This window comes from Dermacentor albipictus, chromosome 1 (genome assembly GCF_038994185.2).
Source record: "Dermacentor albipictus isolate Rhodes 1998 colony chromosome 1, USDA_Dalb.pri_finalv2, whole genome shotgun sequence".
NCBI classification, from domain to species: Eukaryota; Metazoa; Arthropoda; class Arachnida; order Ixodida; family Ixodidae; genus Dermacentor; species Dermacentor albipictus.
The window spans coordinates 207,246,256-207,273,071 of record NC_091821.1 but is presented as its reverse complement, the minus strand read 5'-3'; the positions used below and the strand labels follow the sequence as shown (position 1 = coordinate 207,273,071).

At 44.2% G+C, this 26,816-nt stretch overlaps 1 protein-coding gene and 3 long non-coding RNA genes across 5 annotated transcripts; all 4 read right to left on the bottom strand.

Moving 5' to 3' along the window:
• Window positions 1-573: 573 nt before the first annotated feature.
• Window positions 574-5,329, bottom strand: LOC139054169 (uncharacterized). Of its 2 annotated transcripts, none has more exons than XR_011511053.1 (3): window positions 5,250-5,329; window positions 4,130-4,620; window positions 574-708 (listed from the first exon to the last, which is right to left on the bottom strand). It is a non-coding gene; the product is annotated as an uncharacterized lncRNA (long non-coding RNA). The 2 variants fall into 2 exon arrangements; XR_011511054.1 differs by lacking the exon at window positions 5,250-5,329 and adding an exon at window positions 4,907-4,966.
• Window positions 5,330-10,334: 5,005 nt separating this feature from the next.
• LOC139054168 (uncharacterized) lies at window positions 10,335-15,496 on the bottom strand. Its single transcript, XR_011511052.1, has 2 exons — window positions 14,875-15,496; window positions 10,335-10,504 (listed from the first exon to the last, which is right to left on the bottom strand). It is a non-coding gene; the product is annotated as an uncharacterized lncRNA (long non-coding RNA).
• On the bottom strand, window positions 11,633-14,657 carry beta'COP (coatomer subunit beta'). The gene has a single exon (XM_070530804.1). The coding sequence runs from the start codon at window positions 14,522-14,524 to the stop codon at window positions 11,747-11,749; it is 2,778 nt and encodes a 925-aa protein (XP_070386905.1). The 5' UTR covers window positions 14,525-14,657; the 3' UTR covers window positions 11,633-11,746.
• Window positions 15,497-24,311: 8,815 nt separating the features above from the next.
• LOC139056364 (uncharacterized) lies at window positions 24,312-26,299 on the bottom strand. The gene is made up of 2 exons (XR_011512315.1): window positions 25,690-26,299; window positions 24,312-25,625 (listed from the first exon to the last, which is right to left on the bottom strand). It is a non-coding gene; the product is annotated as an uncharacterized lncRNA (long non-coding RNA).
• Between the last annotated feature and the right edge of the window lie 517 nt (window positions 26,300-26,816).

Below are 26,816 nucleotides of genomic sequence, written 5' to 3'. Positions count from 1 at the left end.
TTGCCTGCACTGATTCCTTTAAATACAGCTTTTTCCATCAACAATTCAAGTCTGGAATTCATTACCGAGCAACATCCGTTCACTTCCACTGAAACAATTCACGCAAGCTTTTTTATAAATGTTTGTTTGTTGTTAATCCTACTCCTGCAGTAGCCTCATTGAGGCTGCAGTATGTATAAATAAATTTTAAAGAAGACTATTTTTTAAAGTGCAATTAGTTTGCCAGTTAGCAAAGTTTAATTATGCAAAATTCTAATGATGCGTATTAAAGCATATGTCTTATTTGAAAATGCTTTAAAGTGTGCTCGGAAACAACCCCACAATCTTGTTTCCATGACATAATCTTTTATGTGGTTCTTGTTTTCGGGCTCTGACAATAACATTCATGAAGTATTGAAAAAATTGCGTAACTGCACTCTTCCGTGTCTGGATGGCACTGCTCTCGATTGTCGTTTCTAAAGAACGAAGCTTACATGCCCGTCCCAAAAAGAAAGCCGACGGGTCTGTTTGCTTTTGTGTTGGCTGGCAGATGTCGAGCTTCACAGCGAATGTGTCGATTAACATCGGATGCTGTGGTTGATCAGTTTTTTTATTTTATATGCATGTGGGCTTCATTCTTTCATAACTTAAATGAGGGTGCTGCTACTCAGACGTACAAGAGCGCTGTTATGTCATTTTCTTCATACTTCGTGGGCTTTCTTCAGAGCCCTGAAAAAAAAAAACATGTTAGAGATAGCATCATGGAAATGAATCTATTAGGTGCTTCTGAGCATGCTCTAAAATACTATTTGGGCCTTAAAACGAATAATTAATATTTTTATATAATTAAACTTAACTTATTGGCTTACTTATCACATACTTATCATGTGAAAGTGAGTTAATACATCATGAGGGCTGGAAACAAGGCAAAACCTGAAACTGCAATTGATGTGGTTGCAGTTTAAGGTATGTCGCCCCCTTTGGAAATGCGTCTTGAAGACAATGTCTGCCTTGGAAAGTTACAGGATATATCTGTTTTTTAACTTCTAGCCTATTTTGTGGGCTGATCCTGAAGGTAATAGTCTAAAGTCCGACTTCTTTATTCTATGGTCCGACGCTCATCCTGGTCTCCTCACTCAAGGGGTGACGCAACAAAGTGTTGGGTGCAGTGATTCGGCCTTCAGCATGTGGAGGTGCTCGCTTGCAACTGGCCTTTGCGTTGCCATGTCGTGCCAGAACAAATTGCTCACCAAAGCGGACTTTGAAGAGCGGAAGAAGAAACGTATAAAGGGTGCCAGACGTCGGCTATGCGCATATTGAAAAATGTTGCAAGTTGATTAAACTTTTAGTGCATGTTGATCAAACAATGTTGCTCCATTTGCAGCTCGTACACTAAGTTATACCATTCATACACTCCCTCCTCACCCTCAATTCAACCAAGAAAACATTGTCTTTCATGTACTTCAGGTTGAATTGCTTTCCAGCTTTCTTTTAGAGGAGCAGGAAAAAGTCAATTTTCTGTATTCCGTGATGCTAGAATTGTTTCTAACTTGTTTAATTCAAAAGCAAAATGCAGTTTTAATTTAGCAGCTGCCACCAAACACATCCTTATAATGTCTGAAAAGTTTTTGAAATTTGCAACAAAAGTTTTTTTACTATTTTGTGCCATGAAAACACTTAAAGATCTGTACAGACAGATAAACCTCGTTCAACAAAGTATGCTGGACACGAGAATTATTTCATTAAATAAAAAATTTAGAAATGATGCAAATAGCATACCATCTACTCAAAAGTGAGGAAGGATGTATATTTTGTGAGTGGCAGGCATATTGTAGACAGTGAGTCAACGACTCATTTCAACTCTTCTGCAATGGAGCAGCTAGTGCCATCTAGTAGAGCTGACGTTGAGACTGCAATGGACGGTTTCGTTTAAAAAAAAAGAAAGAGAACCTACCTGCCTGCCTCAAATTGAAATTTGCTATTGCCGTGTGTGAATAAATTTCATGACAACTGAGCACAATAGGTTTCCTGTGACCTGTTTATTTACCAATATTTTTGCTCAAAAACTTGTTAAATTAAGCGAGACTGAGTTCATTTCATTGCTTTGAGCTTTTTAGTGCATTAGGCTTTATGAATATGTGCCAGGAAATCCAAACCACTTTGTTCAATTGAGCCTCATGCACAGGTTAAGACTAGGTGTTGCCTTTATGCAACAATATTTGTGTTGCATCTGATGTGCAGACCTGCCAGACTGTGATATGTGCAGACTTGAAACAATGGAGTACACCTGCTTGTTGCTTGTCCCTAATATGACTGCGAATAGCAGGAATTTACCTCTTCGTTAGTGCCAGTTAACAACAGGCCAATGAGTGAAAAATAGCTACAGGGCCCTTGGCTAGACATAAGATCAACAAAGCGAGCCATCAAAGCTTTCTGAGGATTTTTAGTTAACACTCACGTAGATTCAAATTTATGAACACGTCCTTTGGACACGAATTTGTATATGGTTGCATCCTACTGGCCTATCCTCATCACTACTATACTCTCACCCCTCTCTTTCACCTCTTCCCCTTCCTTCCAAGCAGAGTAGCAGTCTGGACCTCAGGCTGACCTCTCTGCATTTCCTTGTAATAAACTTTTCTCTTATCAAGTAGTAAATGCCATATTATCAAGTTTAATTATAACAAGGTCTGACTGTACTAACATCTTCTAATGATGTACAGACCGCTTACGTAAATATCTTGGAAAATATCTACAGAGATTTCACAGCCACCTTAACTCTACACAAGAAAAGTAGGAAGATGTCTATAAAGAAAGGGGTCAGACAAGGAGACACAGTCTCTCCAATGCTAGTCACTCCATGCTTGGAAGAAGTATTCAAGCTATTAAACTGGGAAGGCTTAGGAATAAGGATCGACGGCGAATACCTCTGCAACCTTCGGTTTGCTGATGACATTGTTCTATCCAGCAACACTGCAGACGAGTTACAACAAATTATTGAGGACCTCAGCAGAGAGAGTGTAAGAGTGGGGTTGAAGATTAATACGCAGAAGACAAAGATAATGATGAATAGCAAGGGCAGGGGGCAAAAGTTCAGGATCACCAGTCGGCCTCTAGTGTCTGTGAAGGAGTATGTTTACCCAAGTCAATCACAGGGAACCCTGCTCATGAGAAGGAAATTCATAGAATAAAAATGGGTTGGAACACATACAGCAGACATTGTCAGCTCCTGACTGGAAGCTTAATTACCATTATCATTGAAAAGGAAGGTGTACAACCAGTGCATTTTACTGGTGCTGACATATGGGGCAGAGACTTGGAGACTGACAAAGAAGCTTAAGAACAAGTTAAGGACCACGCAAAGGGCGATGGAACGAACAATGCTAGGCCTAACATTAAGAGACAGAAAGAGATGGGTTTGGATCAGACAGCAAATGGGTATAGCTGATATTCTAATTGACATTAAGAGAAAAAAATGGAGCTGGACAGGTCATGTAATGCGCAGGTTAGATAACCATTGGACCATTAGCATTACAGAATGGGCACCAAGAGAAGGGAACCGCAGTCAAGGATGGCAGAATAAGACTAGGTTGGGCAATGAAATTAGGAAATTTGCGGGCATTAGTTGGAATCGGTTGGCGCAGGATAGGGGTAATTGGAGATCGCAGGGAGAGGCCTTCATCCTGCAGTGAACATGAAATAGGTTGATGATATTTATTATTATATATAAATTTCTTAATTGCACACTGTGATACCACGCAATACTAGGATGGTTAAAAATTTTTAATATTATGCTTTATAACATTGCAATCTGAAATGGCATGCACATTTTTCACTTTTCTTGTGCACAATGTGCTTTGCACTAAGCAGCAGACATCCTAAGCTTGCTTATTTGACTACATCAGTACCAAATTATTTACAATTCATGCATTCCGGTTCCAAATTATGACTGTTGACAACAGGCATATTAGTGTAATTTTTTATCAAATTGGGAATACAGTTTTAGACTTTGTTTAGCTTCTTACAGGTACACTAAAGGCAAATACTAGGTCGACGTGGACTGTTTAAATACCATGCCAGAAACCTCGCAAAGCTTGTTTCGGGCCAAGACTTCGTTTACGAGAAAATTGCATATGAAGGGTTCGAATACCTTTTTTCAAAATTCAAATCTCCCGGTACCTAACCGGACCGGACCCGCCGTGGTTGCTCAGTGGCTATGGTGTTGGGCTGCTGAGCACGAAGTCGCGGGATCGAATCCCGGCCGCGGAGGCCGCATTACGATAGGGGCGAGATGCGAAAACACTCGTGTACTGTGATTTAGGTGCACGTTAAAGAACCCCCAGGTGGTCAAAATTTCCGGAGCCCTCCACTACGGCGTGCCTCATAATCAGAAAGTGGTTTTGGCACGTTACACCCCACAATTTAATTTTTTTTTAACCTAACCGGGGGAGTAGTGACGTTGCATACGCCATCGCCACCCTTTGGTCACCCTTTGCTGCCGTCGGTGAGTCAAACGACGCCCTACAGACGGCAGTAGCGAGCCGACAGAGACAGAGCGGTGGATTCGCCGCTGTAGCTGTAGCTTGGTCAAGTGCCGTAGACCGTTCAGGCATCCCGCAACATCACATGGAGGCCACATATCTATACAGAAAAAACATTGATACACAGTGAAGAAAAAGAACTAGGACGCTTACCAGCAAGTATGCGGCCTGTAGGGTGAGCAACACAGCAACAAAGAACGCGTCAAGCGGAAAGTCAGAGAGGCTGAAATAATCTCATGGCAGGGGGCAATGGAAAAGAAACCTGCCATGAGTAACTACTTAACAAAAAAAACTAAATCGGGAAAGAAACAGTTTATGATAACTCAAAGGGAAGCTCATTACTTTTCGAAGCAAGATATGTCGGATGCCTTAATTAGAACACGCACCTAATCGAGATCTACGAAGGAAGAAGAAGCATGTGCTCTCTGCGGTAAAGCTAGGGAGGGAAACTATATATATACATATATATATATATGGCGCATGTTTTATTAGAATGTGAAGACATCTGCCCATGCAGCGGTCGATTTAGGCACCACTGGCCTCCTTGAAGCCCTTGGGTTCAGCGAAAGCAGGGGAAAAGTAAACATGTCCGCAATAGAGATGAGTAAGAGGCGATTGGAAGATTGGTGGATGAAAAGTAGGGAAACTACAAAAAACGGAGACATACAAAAGCAAAGTTCACAATAGGGGCCAACAAACGAGAAAAGCAACAAAAAAGGCAACTCCCACTTGCACCATCTTGCACGACGAGGGCAAGAATTAAGATCCTTTTATAAGCTATGTGAGCAAGGTTTCCCGGCGGCCCAGAATCATTTTTTGCAGGGAGATATCGACTTGCATGACACAGCGTGGTAGGGCCATAGAATAAAGAATAGGGCCATTAAGCAGTGTAATAGTGGTAAAGCAAGAGCTTGATGGCGCAACCCACCGCCCCGTTCCAAAGGGGACGCTCATAACATCCATCCAGAGCGGTGGATTCACGTCTACGGCTGTCATAGAGTTTCTCACTATAACACCTTAATCATAATTACATTGTATAAAACTCTACGGCGTAGACTGTTCGCGACATCACTTGGAAGCTGAATTCCCTGCTACTTGCAGTTTGTGCGAATTTCGCGAGCGAGAAAAACCAGCGCAGCACTAGGTGATAACGAAACTACTGAAACGCGAAAGCGTGAGCGGCACGGCAGCGCAAACGAAACCTTTCGACTGCCCGTGTCTTTGTCAAAGGTAATTTCAATGAGTTCTTTTTGTAAAAATAAAATAGAACTATACAAGTAACATTTTATTTCGTGTTCTAATACAATACAAGGACGTTTTTTCCAACGAGTGGTTCAGTACTAGTGGTAAAATTTAACTGAGGAGTGCTTTCGTCATCGGGCAAGTACTTGAATATCCCGGGGGAGTCTCTAATCATGTCCTGCATTTAGCTAAATTTCTCGATTATTAAGGATCTTTTCTCGATAATATTGACGCCTTAGAGATTCTTGAGCGCTAATCTATCACTATAGCGTAACTTAATATTTGCTTTTAATGTCCCTTTGAAAGTGTCCCTTTTAGTGGCCTTTGAAACTGTCCTTCAGCGGACGCAAACTAATTTAAAATAAAAAAAATGTTTTTGAAGGTTGGTAACGTCAGGCCGCTGGACAGGCCGCCATTGGAATCTGAACCTGGCAACGTTTAACGTTAGAACGTTATCTAGTGAGGCGAGTCTAGCAGTGTTATTGGAGGAATTAGAGGGTAGTAAATGGGATATAATAGGGCTCAATGAGGTTAGGAGGACAAAAGAAGCATATACAGTGCTAAAAAGCGGGCACGTCCTGTGCTACCGAGGCTTAGCGGAGAGACGAGAACTAGGAGTCAGATTCCTGATTAATAAGGATATAGCTAGTAACATACAGGAATTCTATAGCATTAACGAGAGGGTGGCAGGTCTTGTTGTGAAACTTAATAAGAGGTACAAATTGAAGGTAGTACAGGTCTACGCCCCTATACATCCAGTCATGATGACCAGGAAGTCGAAAGCTTTTATGAAGATGTGGAATCGGCGATGGGTAAAGGCAAAACAAATACACTATACTGATGGGCGACTTCAATGCCAGGGTAGGCAAGAAGCAGGCTGGAGACAAGTCAGTGGGGGAATATGGCATAGGCTCTAGGAATAGCAGGGGAGAGTTATTAGTAGAGTTTGCAGAACAGAATAATTTGCGGATAATGAATACCTTCTTCTGCAAGCGGGTTAGCCGAAAGTGGACGTGGAGGGGCCCAAATGGTGAGACTAGAAATGAAATAGACTTCATACTCTGCTCTAACCCTGGCATCATACAAGATGTGGACGTGCTCGGCAAGGTGCGCTGCTGTGACCATAGGATATAAGAACTCGAATTAGCCTAGACTTGAGGAGGGAATGGAAGAAACTGGTACATAAGAAGCCAATCAATGAGTTAGCGGTAAGAGAGAACATAGAGGAATTCCGGATCAAGCTACAGAACAGGTATTCGGCTTTAACTCAGCAAGAGGACCTTAGTGTTGAAGCAATGAACGACAATTTTATGGGCATCACTAAGGAGTGTGCAATAGAAGTCGGTGGTAACTCCGTTAGACAGGATACCGGTAAGCTATCGCAGGAGACGAAAGATCTTATCAAGAAACGCCAATGTATGAAAGCCTCTAACCCTACAGCTAGAATAGAACTGGCAGAACGTTCCAAGTTACTCAACAAACGTAAGACAGCTGAAATACGGAAGTATAATATGGATAGATTGAACATGCTCTCAGGAATGGAGGAAGTCTAAAAGCAGTGAAGAAGAAACTAGGAATTGGCAAGAATCAGATGTATGCGTTAAGAGACAAAGCCGGCAATATCATTACTAATATGGATGAGATAGTTCAAGTGGCTGAGGAGTTCTATAGAGATTTATACAGTACCAGTAGCACCCACGGCGATAATGGAAGAGAGAATAGTCTAGAGGAATTCGAAATCCCACAGGTAACGCCGGAAGAAGTAAAGAAAGCCTTGGGAGCTATGCAAAGGGGGAAGGCAGCTGGGGGAGGATCAGGTAACAGCAGATGTGTTGAAGGATGGTGGGAACATTGTTCTAGAAAGACTGGCCACCCTATATACACAATGCCTCATGACCTCGAGCGTACCGGAATGTTGGAAGAACGCTAACATAATCCTAATCCATAAGAAAAGGGACGCCAAAGACTTGAAAAATTATAGACCGATTAGGTTACTGTCCGTTGCCTACAAAGTATTTACTAAGGTAATCGCAAATATAATCAGGAACACCTTAGACTTCTGTCAACCAAAGGACCAGACAGGATTCTGTAAAGTCTACTCAACAATAGACCATATTCACACTATCAATCAGGTGATAGAGAAATGTGCGGAATATAACCAACCCTTATATATAGCTTTCATTGATTACGGAAAAGCATTTGAATCAGTCGAAACCTCAGCAGTCATGGAGGCATTATGGAATCAGGGTGTAGACGAGCCATATGTAAAAATACTGAAAGATATCTATAGTGGCTCCACAGCCACCATAGTCCTCCATAAAGAAAGCAACAAAATCCCAATAAAGAAGGGCGTCAGACAGGGAGATACGATCTCTCCAATGCTATTCACAGCATGTGTACAGGAGGTATTCAGAGACCTGGAGTGGAAAGAATTGGCGATAAAAGTTGATGGAGAATACCTTAGTAACTTGCGATTCGCTGATGATATTGCCTTGCTCAGCAACTCGAGAGACCAATTGCAATGCATGCTCACTGACCTGGAGAGGCAAAGCAGAAGGGTGGGTCTAAAAATTAATCTGCAGAAAACTAAAGTAATGTTTAACAGTCTTGGAAGAGAACAGCAGTTTACGATAGGTAGCGAGGCACATCTACTTAGGGCAGGTAGTGACCATGGATCCGGATCATGAGACTAAAATAATCAGAAGAATAAGAATGGGCTAGGGTCCATTTGGCAGGCATTCTCAAATCATGAACAGCAGGTTGCCACTATCCCTCAAGAGAAAAGTGTATAACAGCTGTGTCTCACCAGGGCTCATGTATGGGGCAGAAACCTGGAGGCTTACGAATAGGGTTCTGCTTAAATAGAGGCCGACGCAACGAGCTATGGAAAGAAGAATGATGGGTGTAACATTAAGGGACAAGAAAAGAGCAGATTGGGTGAGGGAACAAATGCGGGTTAATGACATCTTAGTTGAAATCAAGAAAAAGAAATGGGCATGGGCAGGACACGTAATGAGGAGGGAAGATAACCGATAATCATTAAGGGTTACGAACTGGATTCCAAGGGAAGGAAAGCGTAGCAGGGGGCGGCAGAAAGTTAGGAGGGCGGATGACATTAAGTTTGCAGGCACAACATGGCCACAATTAGTACATGACCGAAGTAATTGGAGAAGTGTGGGAGAGGCCTTTGCCCTGCAGTGGGCGTAACCAGGCTGATGATGAACATACTTTAAGAGCAACTTTTAGGACTTACCCTCCATAAAATGTATGTGAAACTCAGAAATGCTGTTGTTAGACAACAGTTGAATCAATATAAATAAACTTTGTTTCAATGAAATGTTTTGTACTGCAGTCAGCAACAGGGCAAGTATGCAGTGACAAGTGGGACTGTATGCATGTGCTAGCAAATGACCCTGTTCTAGTCTCCCTCTCCTTTCTTATCATGTGTACTCCCACATTCACTTTCCTTGAGGGCTTTATGGTGAATAGGTCACCCAGCTGGAGCCATGTGCAACCTACATCCATCTGTGAAGGGATTAACCGTGCCACTTGTAGTTTCGTGCACACATCCATAAAAGCATGGGAGAGGTGGGAAGGAAGATTGAAGACCAAAAAAAGATGCTAGTTTTGCCCATGTGTGCTTTGTCAGACTAAGGCTGCAACGAAGACCATACACATTTCATTTTGGCTTTACCATGGTGGCTGTGACAGAGCATCTGATGCCATCTGGTAGTAATCTGGTAGTACCGGCAATGAGCTTGAAATGCTGAGACAGTGCAGCAGAAAGTTTTGTTAGAACTCCTCATACCGGTATAGTAATGTGCTTACTGTTGCAATACGTGAACACATCTTGAGGTATTTTGAATGCAACAGGTTTCTTACATGTTCCTTAGAGGTTTTCAGTGGATTCGTCTCTATAAATATGTATGGGAACAGAAAGCACTTTGGCAAATTCAAAATTTCATAGAATCAATACTTGACTCTACGTTTCTAAGAGTGAAGACCAAAGAAAGATGCTAGTTTTTCCCGCGTGTGCTTTGTTGATGTAAGGATGCAACGAAGACCAAACACATTTCGATTTGGCTGTGACCATGGTGGCTGTAACAGAGCGTCTGATGCCACCTGGTAGTACCGACAATGAGCTTAATATGCTGAGACAGTGCACCAGAAAGTTTTGTTAAAACTCCACAAACCGGCATATATATGTGCTTACTGTTGCAATATCTGAACACATTTTGAGGTATTTTGAATGCAACAGTTTTCTCATGACATGCTGCTAAGAGGTTTTCAGTGGATTAGTCTCTAAATATCTAGGGGAACAGAAAGCACTCCCCCATCTTCCTGAAAAGGAACCATTCCTAAATGTCGAGACGGGGGCCGATGGATCATGCCTTTTCTAGAGGAGGCTTTCCTGCATCCTTTACTTCTTGCCAACTGTAGTGTTTGTTTCAAGCATATTTTTATTTATGCCGTCAAACTTTTCAGGAAGATTCACAAAAAAAATGGGCAATTTAAAAAACAGAAGTATCCAACTATAGCAGTAACAAAACCATATATTTCATGGAAATCATGTAAGAGAGAAAATAACTTTTTAATAACAATAATAATAACACAAACCTTGTAAAGTCGATGGGGCTAAATTTTTGATGGATACACTGCCTTTGTTCACAAGAAGTGCTGTTATCTGCACATTTTCTCACCATAAGCATAATTACAAGAAACCTTTTTGCTGTTACAATAACCTGCAATAAAGGTAAGTTGATGGGCTTTAGTGCACACTGCTAACAATTACAAAAGCGACAATTCAAGAAGCTTTCACATTACACTACCAACTAGCTGAAGCTTTAGCATTGCAATCTTAAAAAAAAAAAAAAAACCTGTTACAAAACACATAGCTGTAGTGGAACTACACCAAATTCTGGCACCGACACATGTATGCAACATTTTCATGTGCATATGTGATGCTTGTTAGAGTTATCCATGCACTAGTCTACAGTAATTCTTGCCAACCTTAAAGAGGAGCATCTCATGAGGCCAGTATTCCATCTCAGCAAATTAGAACAGGCCTTGCCACGCATTTGGCGCTAGCTGTGTGCATCTCATGTGCTGTTTTACACACAAATGTTTTGACTGCTCATGTAAGCTATAGTGCCGTCCATGCCTTTCTTGCTTTAAGCACCTTTAACAAATACAAGTACTGGAATGCGAAATGTGATGAGGACAGTTCAGGGGTCTCGAGTTGTGATGGTTACTTTCTTGGCAATAATGTAAAAACATTAAATCATGGGGTTTCATGTCCCAAATTCACTCTTGCTATGGGATGCCATGGCAAGGGGCTCCAGATCAACTTTAGCAACCTGGGTTTATTTAAATGTGCACCCAAAGCATCATTTCACCCCCACCAAAATGCAGTCACTGAAGCTAGAAATAGAACCTTGTCATCAGTAACATTATTATGGCCACTAAGCTAGTGCTGTGGTTGGCAATGACATACAGCGAGCTTCAAAGTAGGCAGTTTTCTAGGCCCCATTCAACTTGAGCTCTTACCTTAGCTGCTTGAACGAATAATGCAGAAATGACAGTGCCTGCACCTACAGGTAGGTGCATTAGGTGAAAACCTGAATTGGAACATTTTTGAGAAAGAAAATATATATAGCCTCATGCATTAAACAACACTAAACAAGTGCAGAGCAAGCACAAATGAAGCAACTGAGCTGTAAAACTGTCCAGCACACATGTAGCCCTGCATAGTTTCAGAACATGCAGCATTGAAAAACAATGTGTAAACTGCTGCATTGTTTGGAGCAATGCAGGCATTTAGCAGGCTCACTGCCTGCAAAATACATGCACTATTCCATTAAGAATACATGTTCATTGTCAGTACATTTATTGGAATAGCACTTGTAGAGTAAATTTACATGACCATGCCAAGAGGTTAATACAAACACAGGACAGAAGGCATTGAGTGATGTGTATGGCGGTGCTTAATCGTCACTGAGGAGGTCTTCCTGAAGTTTATAATCTAAATTTTCATCAAGTGCCAAGTTCTCAATGTCGTGCTCCAGCTCTTGTTCAAGTTGGTCTAAGTCCACATATTCCTCATTCTGGACACTTGGCTCCTCCTCCTTAGCAGAAGCACTTCCCTGTGGAAGCTTTCCAGGACACACTGTAGGCTGCAATGGACAAGCCTCTCCAGCAGCATGTGCAGCGTACATAAAGGTACCAGCCAGTTCAGCTGCTTTCATCTCTTCCACAGGATTGCGGTCTTGATGAGGCACTATATTTGGAAACTCAGTTGCAGGCTTTCTCCCTGCAAGGTGCTGCTGCTTCAGGAACTCCTCAGCCTTGATGGAATCTTGAAGCCCTGGGAAAAGGTTCTCATAGTCCTCAGGATCTGCCAGAGCCTGAGCAGACTTCTCACTGACCTTGGCAAGCTCCTCTTTCCATAACTTCACAGCACGTGATGTCTGGCTAGGCACATAACATTTTGCAAAGAAGGCAGCCTCTGGATACCGCTTTGTGGCCAGGAGTACCTCAAACGCTTTTTCTGCATCACCCAATAAGAACTTAGCAAGAAATGCAACATTGTTCTTGCCAACTGCCTCGGCACTGGTCGCTAGCTTCGAAATCATGTCTGCATTGCTTGCAGACGTGGCTAAGAGAAGCAGACCAGCAAAATCCATGGCATTGTGCAGGCATTCTTGGGCAAGAGCAAAGTCACCATGTGCAAGGGCCAGTTCAGCAAGCTGCTTCCACTTTTGCTCACTTTGAGCCTCTACTGCTAGCTGGTGCGCAGTCTTAGTATCACCAAGCTGCAAGCACAGCTCAAATCTGTGCTCTGGGTCAGTGGAGACTGCCAGTGCCTGCGCCTTGAAGCCTTGTTTCTCGAGAAAATGAGCTACTCGAGTCCTTTGTTCCTTTGGAATAGTGGGAAGGACTTTGTCAGCAGTTTCAAAATCTCGACGCATGACTGCTGTTTGGTACTCGAGGACAGACAACAACAGAGAGTAGGAGACTACATTGAGCTCCTTGTCCCCCAAGAAAAGGCGACTTTCTTTTGAGATGTAACCAAGCACATACATTGTGCGGTCTAGGTGAGCTATAGTGACTATCTCCCCACCTACATAATAGTTCAGCCGGTTTACGCTGTTTGTGTAGATGAAGCAGTCACCTACCCACAGGCCTGTCTTCACAGATTCTTGTACTTCACCAAGCACATCAAAGGCTTCTTCAATGCCATCTTCTGTTACACCCTCTTTTGCTTCATGAGCCTTGGCAACAGCATCCTGGTCATACTTTAAGATGTAGAAGGAATCTTCAGTGGCAATACTCACAAGTTCACCATTCTCAGACCAGTACACATGCTTTGGCTGAATGTCGATGCGACGAACAAGTTCCAATGACTCCCAGTCATAGAAAGCAAGTCCACTTACTGATCTGACACCCAACATAAAGCCACCGAAAATGCCCTCTGCACCGAACTCTGGCTTGAAGGCCTTGCGTTCCTTGAAGTTCTTGAATATTTTGACAGTGGACCCATTCTCTCTCACAGCATATTCAGAAGAGTCTAGCGCCCAGACAAACTCCTGTGCCGAGCCAAAACTCTTGTTGCGCAGTGCCATAGCTGTGTAGATGATGTATTCACCATCACCGCATACCACAACAAAACGTCCATTTGGGTTGTGCGAGATGGTCTGTGGGTAAATCTCACAGCTGCCCATGTCCTTGACTTGCAAAGGTAGTCGTTCTCCATCCTTGATCTCTGTGTCTGCCATGGCCTTAAGATTAGCCTGCTGAATCTCGGAGTGTTTAGCCCAAATTATTTTGCCAGAATTGTCCATGGACATGGCCGGCTCTTCCCGTCCCAGCTTGATAATGATGCTTCCTTCGTCGTAACCCAGTGCCATGTTATTCGAGCCTTGAAGAGAGCAGATTGTCCAGACTCGTTCTAACCCATAGTTGAGTGTGCTCTCGAGCCGATAGGTGTTGGCATGCCAAATGCGCACTGTGCCATCTTCAGAGCCGGACATGATGATGGGAAGTTCAGGGTGAAAGCAAACAGCAGTGATGTTCTGTGCATGGCCCTCCAGGGTCTGAACGCATGTCTTGTTCTGGTAGTCCCAGATCTTGACAAGGCGGTCGTCGGCCCCAGAGATGAGGTACGGCTTGTCGCCTCCGTGGTAGTAGTCAACGCAGTTGACTCCTTTTTCGTGCCCCTCTAAGGTGAAGTTCGGTGTCACAGAACCGAGCTGCCACACTTTGACTGTTCGGTCCAATGACGCGCTCGCAAAGGTGTTGTTATCCTTCGGGTTGATGACAATTTGCATGACGTAATGGGTGTGACCTTCGAACACCTGCGTGCATGCCCATTGCTTTTCCCAGTTCCAAAGCTTAATTAGCATGTCGTCACTGGACGTCAGTATGAACGGCTGGGTTGGGTGGACGACGATGGAGCGGATGTAGTCGGAATGAGCCTCGAACATGTGCACCCGTTCCAATGTGTTGTAGTTGAACACTCGGACTTGCATATCATCAGAACCAGTGATGACCCAATTCTTTCGAGGAACAAACTTCGCAGCTCTAACTGGTAGGTCACAGACTTCAAATGTCTTGACAAGCTGCTGGCTTTCACAGTTCCAGACATGAACATTACCGTTGTAGAGGCTTGCCAGCATCCATGGCTCGGTTGGGTGCAGGTCGACGCATTTGACGCGATCAGACCTAGCCAAAAGCTTTCTCTTGACGTCTAACTTTAGAGGCATCTTCGACGCGGCTTTAGACAAACAACATAGAAATGTCAAAAACCATACGTCTACTCCCTTCGGTGTTACGTGGCAAGACGGCGTCCACACCGCAAGCTGTTTCGGCGGCTGCCTGATGTGGCTTAGACTTTACCAACACCATCTTTTCTTAAACAATGTTTGTTTCTATAGATGACGCTGCCAGTATAGTAAAGTAGTAAAGTGCACGCTTTTATAATTTGTTTTTAAAATCTCGAAGTACAAATGTAATTATTTAACAGATGAGTTTGTTTTATAAACTAATGTTTTCTAGTTTTTAATGCCTACCAGTAAGCCAAAACCGGAAACGAAACTTAGACAACGCTACTTACCAAACCAAGTAGTTGATGACAGTTTATGGGGCCACGTTAGGACCAAGTCAACTTCCCTTCGGCCCATGTGATGAAAAAGCAAAGTAGCGGCAGGGCGACTCTCTTGACAGCAAAAATGTGCAATGTCCATGGGGACGTGGCGTCACAGCATTAGACCACTGGCCACTGCTAAAGCGTGGAGCCCGCAGCTGTGGTTTCTACACGCCGAAAGCCAGCTAGTTTTACATGGCAAAAACCAACATTACATCTTTCTGCTTTACATATGACACATACTTTTCGGGTTACTGATGTGCTAATACGCATTGCCATTTGAGTCATCGTAGAAAACATTCTTTTTGATCTCTTCCTTTCCTGTTAAGTGTTTCAATTTGGGATAAACATGCATGCTGCCCATGTATTCTGTCGTCCATATATCTATCTCATAGGATGTTTTATTAATTAACGTGTGATTCCCTGTATTTCGTGCATATGCTGTATTACAAGATTCCCTTGTTATATATTTGGTTGTCTGCTAATGTCGTCTGCATACATACACTAATCATGGTAATCTAATTGTTCTACACCCTAAACACCCGGCAACCCAGCTCATGGTGCATGTCGACGTTAAATACGATTAGTGTCGAAGCAACGTAGAGACACACTGCTAATGCAAATACCTAAATCCATAGAGTTTCTCACTATAACACCTAGAGGGTAATCTGGCGCCACCGTCTATGCGAGTTTCTTAAGGGGGCACCGTGCCGTCATGGGAATGATGGTATATGTGTCTGCGAGGCTCGTGTTGGCTGGTGTTGTAAGAGGCTTCGTCTAAAACGTGGATATGGCTACAAAAATAACGCGTTCTCAAAGTAAAATCTTCATAAAATGTTTCCATTCATGCATATTACATCTTTACTCACCCACGATGCATGACCAAGGGAAGAAAAGCAAGAACAGACAACCAACTGTTTCAAAGCCAGCGTGAACCTTGTCGTCTGTCCTCCAACTTTAGCGGCCCACTGACACTTTTTACGTAACACGTAGTCGTACACACAATAACAAGTCCTCATAGTTAAACAAAACATGTTTTCGCGTAATAATAAAGCCAAAACAGCTTTTCACGCGCTATTCTAGTAGAAAATGAATCATTGTGACAGACGGAATGGTACTTGCCAAGCGCGTCTTCATGGCGTCCTGTCATTACGAGAACGATGCCAATCCGAATCCACAATATACCGGCATTCCCATGCATACCACAGCGCAGCAGCGCCAGATTTCCCTCTAGGTAATGTAGTGAGAAACTCTATGCCTAAATCCTCTCTAGCACTTGGGTGGATGGATGGATGCTATGAGCGTCCCCTTTCTAACGGGGTGGTCGGTTGCGCCACCAAGCTCTTGCTATTCTACTGCCTAAGGTCCTATACCTAGGTTAAAATAGAAAAACAAAACACCATGAACTCCCACAACGAATTTTTCTGACCCCCTATTGCGAACTTTACTTTTGTACGTCTCCGTTTTTTGTCGTTTCCCTACTTTTTTTCCACCAACATTCCAATCGCCTCTTACTAATCTCTATTGCGGCGGACATGTTTACTTTTCCCCTGCTCTCGCTGAACCCAAGGGTTTCAAGGGGGCCAGTGGTGCCAAATCGACCGCTGCATTGGCGGACGTCTTCACATTCTAATAAAACATGCTCCATAGTTTCCCTAGCTTCACCGCAGCAAGCACATATATATATGCATATGCTTCTTCTTCCTTCTTATATCTCGCTTTATAGGCGCGTGTTCTAAGGCATCCTGATCTCGCTTCGAAAAGTAATGAGCTTCCCTTTGAGTTATCATAAATTGCTTCTTTCCTGATTTCGTTTTTTTCCTTTTAGGTAGTTACTCATGGATGCAGGTTTCTTTTCCATTGCCGCCACCCATGAGATCTTTTCAGCCTCTCTGACTTTCCACTTGACGTTCTTTGTTGCTGTATTGCCCACCCTACAGGCCTCATACTTAATTTCTGGTAAGCTTCCTAGCTATTTTCCTCCACTGTGAATCAACATTTTTCCTGTACAGATACATCAACACTCAGCCAGCCCATTTACTTTTTTCCACATACGTGAAAGCTCGTTAATTCGAACTTCAATAATTCGAATTTATGGATAATTCGAACTGTACGATTTGGTCCGGCCAAGCTCCACAGAAGTCTATGTATAAAAAAGTCCGTTAATTCGAACGCGAGAAGGTTCCCTCACGGATAATTCGAACTACGCTCGCCTGGCACACGGCCTACTGCCTATACACAAGGCTGTATTGCCTCCGAAACGGAGAAAACGGCGAGAGAAGGCAAAATCGGAAAAAAATCTAACCGACGCGGGGTCAGCCAGAAGGCAGCGGCGGCTGCCGCCTCTCCGTTCTACGTAACCTCCGAGACTTCTTGCCCGTTGCGAATCTCGGAGGTTTTGAAAATGTTGTACAGCTGATTATGTTGTGCGGAGATGGCACAGCAAGCGCCAAAACACAGTGAATCAAGTACGTCGCGGCTGCGTTTGCAATCAAGAACCAACGAATCAGGGCCTTCGCCACCTTCACATGTTCACCGTCTTTGTCTCGGCAGTCTTCATCGGTTGTGCACCTCTGTTTTCAGCTTAGGAGGTATCGGCCGTCGCGATTCATTGTGACGGTGTTAAGCCTCGGCTAACGTTCGTTTCTGTGGACATCGGTGGTGTGGCACAGTCGGACCCAGAGCTTCGACTTGAAGATGGCGTGTGTCCGCGGCACACGCCATCACTTTCTGACATGCCCTGCTGCTTCCAAATCGCAGTGTACTGTTGCTCTCCTTCACTTTCGTTAGTTCGAACTTTCGTTAATTCGAACTGAAGTGGCTTCCCCTTGCGGTTCGAATTAACGAGCTTTTACTGTACCTCAGTCGTTCTTCATAATCAATTTTACCGTGTGCTTCCCTCACTTCAAAACTAGTCCGACCATATCACCCTGCACAGCTTCATTTGTAGTCTTCCTGTGAGCGCCCAATGCGAGGCGTCCCACTGACCTTAATTAATTTGGTTCCCAACGAGTCCTGTTTGTACGCCTGATTTAAAGCAAACAACCGCATTTCCAAAAGTACACACTACACTCTTAAGGTGCACCCTTTGGGGTGTATATTTGCCACAACAACACTCATAGAAAAATTTACACCCTTTGGGGTTTATCTTGTCCCACAACAATAATCTTCATCTGTCTTGCCCGCGTTTCCTTCCTTTAACGCTGCGAGCCCTGTACTTCCCAGACACGAACGACATGCGCGTTATCAGCGTGACGCATCATTCTCGACAGGAAAGTAGCGAGCGCCGAGTTTTCAGGAAAAGAAACGCAAGCAAGCCAGATGATTATCCACTCTTAAAACGGTTGCACCCTTTGGGGTGTATATTTGTCCCACAACAATAATCGTCATCTGCTTTGCTTGCGTTTCCTTTTTTGAAAACTCGGCTCTCGCTACTTTCCTGTCGAGAATGCTGCGTCACACTGATAACGCGCATGCCATTCGTGACTGGGCAGTACCGTGCTCGCAGCGTTAAAGAAAGGAAACGCGGGCAAGACAGATGACGATTATTGTTGTGGGACAAGATAAGCCCCAAAGGGTGTAAATTTTTCTACACTCTTAAAACGGTTGCACCCTTTGGGGTGTATATTTGTCCCACAACAATAATCGTCATCTGCCTTGCTTGCGTTTCCATGATTGAAACTCGGCGCTCGCTACTTTCCTGTCGAGAATGCTGCGTCACACAAAAAAGGAAACGCAAGCAAAGCAGATGACGATTACTGTTGTGGGACAAATATACACCCCAAAGGGTGCAACCGTTTTAAGAGTGGATAATCATCTGGCTTGCATCTGACTGGGAAGTGCCGGGTTCGCAGCGTTAAAGAAAGGAAATGCGGGCCAGCCAGTTGACGATTATTGTTGTGGGACAAGATAAGCCCCAAAGGGTGTAAATTTTTCTAAGAGTGTAAGAGTCGTTGTGGGACGAATATACACCCCAAAGGGTGCAACAGTTTTAAGAGTGAACACTCTAAAAAGTTTGCACCTTTTGGAGTGTATCTCTGCCACACAATGATAATCGTCATCTGTGTTGCCCGCATTTCCTTTCTTGAAAACGCTGCGCTCGTTACTTTCCTGTCGGGAATGCTATGTCATGCTGATAAAGCGCATGCCGTTCGTTACTGGAAAGCACCGGGCTCGCCGCGTTAAAAAAAGGAAATGCGGACAAGACAGATGACGATTATGGTTCACTCTTAAAACGGTTAATCGTCATCTGCCTTGCTTGCGTTTCCTTTCTCGAAAACTCGGCGCTCGCTACTTTCCTGTAGAGAATGCTGCGTCACACTTATAACGCGCATGCCGTTCGTGACTGGGAAGTACCGGGCTCGCAGCGTTAAACAAATGAAACGCGGCCAAGTCGACGATTATCGTTGTGGGACAAGCCCCAAAGGCGTAAATTTTTTTAAGAGTGATGTGTGGCAAATATACACCCCAAAGGGGGCAACTGTTTTTAGAGTGAATAATCGTCATCTGCCTTTTGCTTGCCCTTCCTTTCTTGAAAACGCCGCTGCCGCTAATTTCCTGTCGGCAATGCTATGTCATGCTGATAACGCGCATGCCGTTCGCTACTGGGCAGTACCGGGCTCGCATCGCTAAAGAAAGTAAATACGAATGAGAGTGATGACGCTTATCGTTATGTGGCAAAATACAACCCAAAGGATGTATTTTTGTTTTAGAGTACACTCTTAAAATAGTTTCATCCTTTAGGGTGTATATTTGTCCCACAACAATAAGCGTCATCTGCGTTGCTTGCATTTCCTTTCTTGATAACTCGGCGCTCGCTACTTTCCTGTCGAGAATGCTGCGTCACACTGATAACGCGCATGCCGTTCGTCACTGCGAAGTAACGGGCTCGCAGCGTTAAAGAAAGGAAACGCGGCAAAGACAGATTACGATTATTGTTGTGGGACAAGATAAGCCCCAAGGGGTGTAAATTTTTCTAAGAGTGTAAGAAAAGTTTACACCCTTCGAGTCGCATCTTGCCACACAACGATAAACGTCATCTGTCTTGTCCGCATTTCCTTTCTTTAACGCTGCGAGCCCGCACTCTAAGAAAAGTTTACACCCTTTGGAGTGCCCCTTCTGCCACACAACGATAATCGTCATATTGCACTCTAAAAACGTTTACACCCGTTGGGGTGTATATCGGCCACACAACACTCTTAGGCAAAGTTACACCCTTTGGAGTGCCCCTTCTGCCACACAATAATACTCGTTATCTGCCTTGATGCGTTTCCTTTCTTGAAAACGCCGCTCCCGCTACTTTCCTGTCGAGAATGCAATTATGCTGAAAACGCGCATGCCGTTCGTTACTGGAAAGTACCGGCTCGCAGCGTTAAAGAAAGGAAACGCACCAAGGCAGATGACTATTATCGTTGTGTGGCAGAAGGGGCACTCCAAAAGGTGTAACTTTGCCTACACACTCTTAAAACTGTTGCACCCTTTGGGGTGTAAATGTGTCCCATAACAATAATCGTCATCTGCCTTGCTTGCGTTTCCTTTCCTGAAAACTCGGCGCTCGCCACTTTCCTGTCGAGAATACTGCGTGCCTCATAATCAGAAAGTGGTTTTGGCACGTAAAACCCCAAATATTATTGTTATTATTAGAATACTGCGTCACACTGATAACGCGCATGCCGTTCGTGACTGGGAAGTACCGGGTTCGCCGCGTTAGAGAAAGGAAATGCGGGCAAGACGGATGACGATTATTGTTGTGGGACAAGATAAGCCCCAAAGGGTGTAAATTTTTCTAAGAGTGAAGACAGATGACGATTATCGTTGTGGGACAAATATACACTCCAAAGGGTGCAACTGTTTTTAGAGTGTAAGAGTGAACGATAATCATCTGCCTTGCTTGCGTTTTCTCTCTTGAAAACGCCACGTCCGCTACTTTCCTGTCGGCAATGCTATGTCATGCTGATAACGCGCATGCCGTTCGTTAATGGAAAGTACTGGGCTCGCAGCGTTAAAGAAAGGAAACGCATCAAGGCAGATGACGATTATCGTTGTGTGGCAGAAGGGGCACTCCAAAGGGTGTTACTTTGCCTACGAGTGAACGATAATCATCTGCCTTGCTTGCGTTTCCTTTCTTCAAAACGCCGCGTCCGCTACTTTCCTGTCGGCAATGCTATGCCATGCTGATAACGCGCGTGCCGTTCGTTACTGGAAAGTACCGGGCTCGCAGCGTTAAAGAAAGGAAATGCGGACAACACAGATGACGATTATCGTTGTGTGGCAAGATACGACTCAAAGGGTGTAAACTTTTTATAGTGCACTCTTGGACAAAGGTACTCCCTTTGGGGTGCAGATCTGCCACACAACGATAATCGTCATCTGCCTTGCTTGCGTTTCCTTTCTTGAAAACGCCGCGCTTGCTATTTTCTTGTCGGCAATGCTCTTTCATTACTGATGACGCGCAATGCCGTTCGTTACTGGGAAGTACCAAGCTCGCAGCGTGTTACGAACGGCCTGCAAGGGTACCGACCTACAAAATTTTCCCAGCCAGCCGCAGCTGCAAGGGTGGCGAGCTTCCTAGAAGCGACCATGGAAGCCTTCCCCACCTGCCGCTGCGACTCGTTTTGTAGGGACGACGGTGTGCAGCATCAACACCCCCTCGGCGCCGGTATGACTAAACGCGGTCGGCGCACCAAGTATTGTTCGTGGATTCGCCGCGGCCGCCACGGGTTGTTTGAAGCGGTGGAAATTCCGGGGAGCTCCTGGAAGATATATTGCGGTGCAGACGTAGCTTAAAAGTCATGGACAGATGCGGCGGCCATTCTCTGCGGAGTCAACACTGGGATGAAAGAGGCGCCTGCTCGGGTCAAGCACCCTGTCTGCGAGAATCCACTCACCTCGGCGTGGTCAGTGAAACCTCTGCGGGAGTGTGTGTGTGAATCCCCCCCCCCCCACCCCCCTCAAAGGCGGGTCACCCGGCTACGATGACTTTGAACGCTCCGAATTGGTAGCAGGTTGAACGGCCGTTTATCCCCCACCTAAGGATCTAGGGAGGACAGAGTGTTTATAAGCAGCTGTTGTGCGGCTGCTGAGGGTGCATTCCTCTTTCAGTCATGTTAGACTCGATGAACTGTAACGTTCTCATATAGATACGTACTGTAAATAAATCCCATATTCCTCGTTCTCGATTAGAACAAGTCTTTCCCTTCAACAACGTCCTCAGCATGGATAAGTTGGACGACGGTATGGGCCAGCTACCATCTATTTCATGCCCGACCCCAACCATCACAACTGGCCGACAGCGGTGAGACAGACTTTGCGACGTGGTGCTGTGCCTGCGGCGAGTGCTTAATTGGCTCTTCCTTTGACTCTATATAGGCTTCAGTTTGTGGTCTTTCTGTTTAGAACAGTAGGGAAGCTAGATTGTTGATTGTTAGCTAGGTTGTGTTTTCCTAGGTAGGTTTAGCGAGCAGGACCAAGGCAGTAAAGCAGCAATCATGGAGTTAAGGACACTGCTGAGAGACGAATTGTTGATTGTTGGGGAGGAACTGGGCCTAGAGGTACACAAGGAAATGGTAAAATGGGAATTATTGAAGCTGAATTCCGAAAAATCCAGTGAGGAGGACATTGAATTTGAGCTAGAACTTCTTAGGAAATGAGAGAAACGGGACAGACAGAGAAAAACGAGACAGAGAGGAACGCGAGTTGAGAAAAATTCAACTTGAGCTTGAAATTTCAAAAATGGTTGGAGTTGTCTCAAGGAAGGATCGACATTTGGGCAAGTTGGTACTGGTTGAACATCTTGAAGGGGCAGCGCAATATGACGAAGACAGAAGGCAGGAACACAGAGCTAGGACAGCGCTGTCCTGTGTGTTCCTTCCTTGTGTCTTTATCATATTGCGCAGCCCCTTCAAGATGTTCAACCAGTACCAATTCGCCCAACTGTCGATCCTTATACAGTATATTTGTATTACATCGGGCTCTTTTACTAGTCCTAACAATCAGCGCTGTCCTGTGTGTTCCTGCCTTCTGTCTTCGTCATATTGCGCTGCCCCTTCAAGATGTTTGTCTCAAGGAAGTGAAGGGGCTCTGGGGCGATCAAGTGAGGCAGAATCATACCGTATGGACAGGCTGTTAAAGCCATTTGAGGTCGGGAACAACATAGGCTTGTTCCTAGGAAATTTTGAAAGGACTTGCGAGAAGATATGAACTGGTCCGAGTACATGGCCACAGCGGTTGCTGTCTATGTTGCCGTGTGAGGCTGTGGAAGTAATCGCCATACTCGGTGCGCAGGATGCATGATTATGCAAAGGTTAAGGCTAGTCTTTTAATTGAAGTACCGCCTTCCAACCGAAGCTTTTCGGCAGAGGTTTATAAGCACATGCAAGAAGGATAGCGAGGGATATCTGGAGTTTGCATATAGCTTAAAGGCCAACCTAGTCGAGGGGTTGAAAGGCGCGGAAGCGTACGAGAGCAGAGACATGATTGTGAATGCATGTGTCTAGAGGAGTTTTACAAAAGCATCCCACCATCTGTCAAGCTGTGGGTGCAAGACAGAGGAAATGTAAACACTGTGGAAAGGGCGGCTGAATTAGCCGAAGAGTACGCAACGCATAGAAAGCTGAACGCCGAGGACGGAAATTTGGATGGTCGAAATGGACCGCAGAAACAATTTCCGTTCAAAAAGGGTTCGCAGACTAGACGACCGGAACCTGTAGACGTGGAGGGAAAGCCCTCAGAAAAGAGCGGGCTAGGAGAAGCCTAACGGAAAAACCGTACACAAGAAGAGCAGAAAAGAAAATTCAAATCTTTTAGACCGATCCGCTGCTATAAGTGCCACAAACTGGGACATATCGCTGTAAACTGCGGGAAGCCTAGCGTAGTTTTCTCCTACGTGGATGAAAAAGACGAGAATATGGAACTTTTAAGCCTACATCTCCACGACCTGCAAGTTAATGGCAAACCATCCCAAGTAACCACGGATATCCGGGCGACGTCCGACGGACGTCCTTTCTGGATATTCGGGATGTCCGTGGGATATCCATGAATGTCCGACGTACGTCCGAGGGACGTCCCTGGGGAATCCAAAGGTAATCGCTTTGGCATCCGTAGCACGTCCGACGCGGACATCCAGCATGGACATTCAGGGGACGTTCAGGATATATATATATATATATATATATATATATATATATATATATATATATATATATGTGTGTGTGTGTGTGTGTGTGTGTGTGTGTGTGTGTGTGTGTGTGTGTCTTCCCGGGGATATTCCAGATATACACATGCCTTGAAGCGACAGTAGTGGCCGGGACACATTCAAGCACCGGACCATTATATATACATATATTACATTGGTCTAATGCTTGAATGCATTCTTGTTTTAAATAAACGAGAAATGAACTTACACCAACTTCCAAATACAATTAAACGTTTATTGTCACCTTATACATATACATAAAAAGACCAATAAGCAGATATATGCGTACTGTTCAAAGAACAAATAAATACACGGATAAAGAAGAAAACTTGCAATTTCAATAGCACCACACAAGGTAGAGAACAGCAGAACAAAAAATACTTATTGCCCACCCTGCTTTGACATTTGTGTTTGCAGCATGGAATAAAAAGAAAGAGCAAAAATACATCAATTAGCATTATTAAGCAGCGAAAGCAACAGAAATGACATGAAGGAATTAATCTTGACTACATCACTTCACTAGCACTCTGCGACACGGGCACAAAAAATGACATTAACTGGCTAATGCCTTAAACTTTAATGTCATTCGCGGGGTGCCACACGGACATGCTTAATGGTATTGCAGCTTAAATGTTATTCGCGACGTAGTGCGTTCTCGTAAGTCAACTTGCCGTCAAATGCGTACTCTCGTTCCCAATGTCTCCACATTCTGACGTAGCTAAACGAACTATTAGTGAAGAACAATCAATATATTCTTCATTTTCTTTAAACAATAGCTCTTTCTCGTGGCGTAGTGCGTTCTTACAATTATTAAAACTCACTTGGCCATCGAATGCGTACTCTCGTTTACAATGTCCCCGCCGTGGCCGTAGTGACCATATTCTCACGATATTAAACAAACTTGTAGATAAAAACAACTAATATATTCTTCACTTTTTTAAAAGGAGCTTTTTATTTTTCGTAGAGATCAGCAGGCGATCTTGCTGCTACTGACGGCTACAGCTCTGATCATGAGCGCATTAGCCAGGAGAAGCTCTTTGCCAGGAGAATCAAAAGGGCGCCAATGAAGAGTCCGCGGTAGCTAAAGAAAAATGTAGACTCCGGGGTCCTGCTTACCAGAAAACCCGCATTGACTTGTGCGTACACCTCTCCTAAGGGATCCTGTTCCGTTCTCACAGCGAAGTGAACCATCCGAAGCGTCACGTAGAGTATATCCATCAGGGAAACAAGGCACATTGTCCTTAGTGAGCGTAGTGTCACAACCACCGTCCTGAACTTCCGATGTCGCCTCGGTGCAGCGACCAACATCACAAGGCGTACAAATGTTTGCAGGGACAGCCCGACCGCACATGTTAATGCATGCGTGCGGGGTATACGCGCCACTGCACAGTTCTAGACTTGCGAATTCTCGAGCTGTTGACTGCTGGCTGCCGGTGCGAGATCCGAAGTCCTCGAATATCGTCTTTGTTTCCAGCGACGCTCTTTTTTCGCGCGTGCGGCTTCTCCCGCAGTCTAGGCATCCTGGCACCTGTGAAGAAAACACATTTCAATACCCAAACGAATTAAAAAAGAAATCGATGTAGCTGTCATACCTTGGTAGCTGAGTAGGAGACTTCGGCAGGCACGGAAGGTGACAAACGCTGCTCCGCTGCCCTAAAACGATCGCAGAATGAAAAAATGGCGTGGCGACGATGGCTAGAGCTTGGATTGGATTGGATGACTGCAGCGTTCTGCTTTGCCAAGGTTCTAACACTTCCACGTGCATCTACGCAAACATAAATAGGTTTTTTAAATATTCTATTATTACACAGTTAAATATTTACTTATTCTGGGAATATTCGGTATCTGATTTTCGAGTTTTTTTAGTTTCTGCTAAAGCTGTCGGCGCCAGAATAACATAGCCTTTGAGATTACTGTCAATGCATGGCGGCTCTGACGCATTATAGCTTTCGTAATCGCTTTCAACGCATGCAGCCACCAAAAGCGTAGCCTTTGAGATTTGTTTTTGTTACCTATAATGATATTATTGTATGCACAATTGAACACTGCAGACAACTTCCTGTTTTAAGAAACCAGCCAAAAACAGGCGCACACAGGAAACATACGAGAAGACAGGAAAGAGGCTGGAAGAGGCCTGTCTTGTGTATGTTTCCTGTGTCCGTCTTTTTTTTTTGCTGGTTTTTTTCTTAATACAATGCACCAACTAGCCCAACAACGTGTTTTACTTCCTGTTCCAATGATAAACCTGAACCTACATGTTAGGAGGTCAGGACCAAAACTCTATGATCAGGAACTTTTCATAATGAGGGGTAACTTGAGTGCTTGGCTCTAGGTCGAATAAGTGGCTTCAAATGGGCGCTTATATATTCTGCTAGTCATCCACAAGCATTTTTTTTTAAAGCAAACTACAAATTGTTTGTATGACCTACCGATAGAAAAAAATCGTATTTTAATACTGCGATGTTAAAGTGGGCAGAATTTATATCAAGTTGGAAATATATTTATTTTGCTTTGAAAAAAAGAATGAACTGTGTCCGATAGAGAACAAAAATAAACAGATATAATATGAACAAACTAAAATTTCCGGCAATATATTTATGCTAGTTTATATATAACTCACTAGTGTATATCCTGGGCATGCCTATTTATGGACAGCCAGCGGACGTTCAAAATGGGATGTCCCATGGACATCCCGGTGGGATGTCCTTCGAACATCCAA

Coding starts and splice junctions, on each gene's coding strand:
- beta'COP (XM_070530804.1), bottom strand. CDS start 14,524: ATGCCTCTAAAGTTAGACGTCAAGAGAAAGCTTTTGGCTAGGTCTGAT.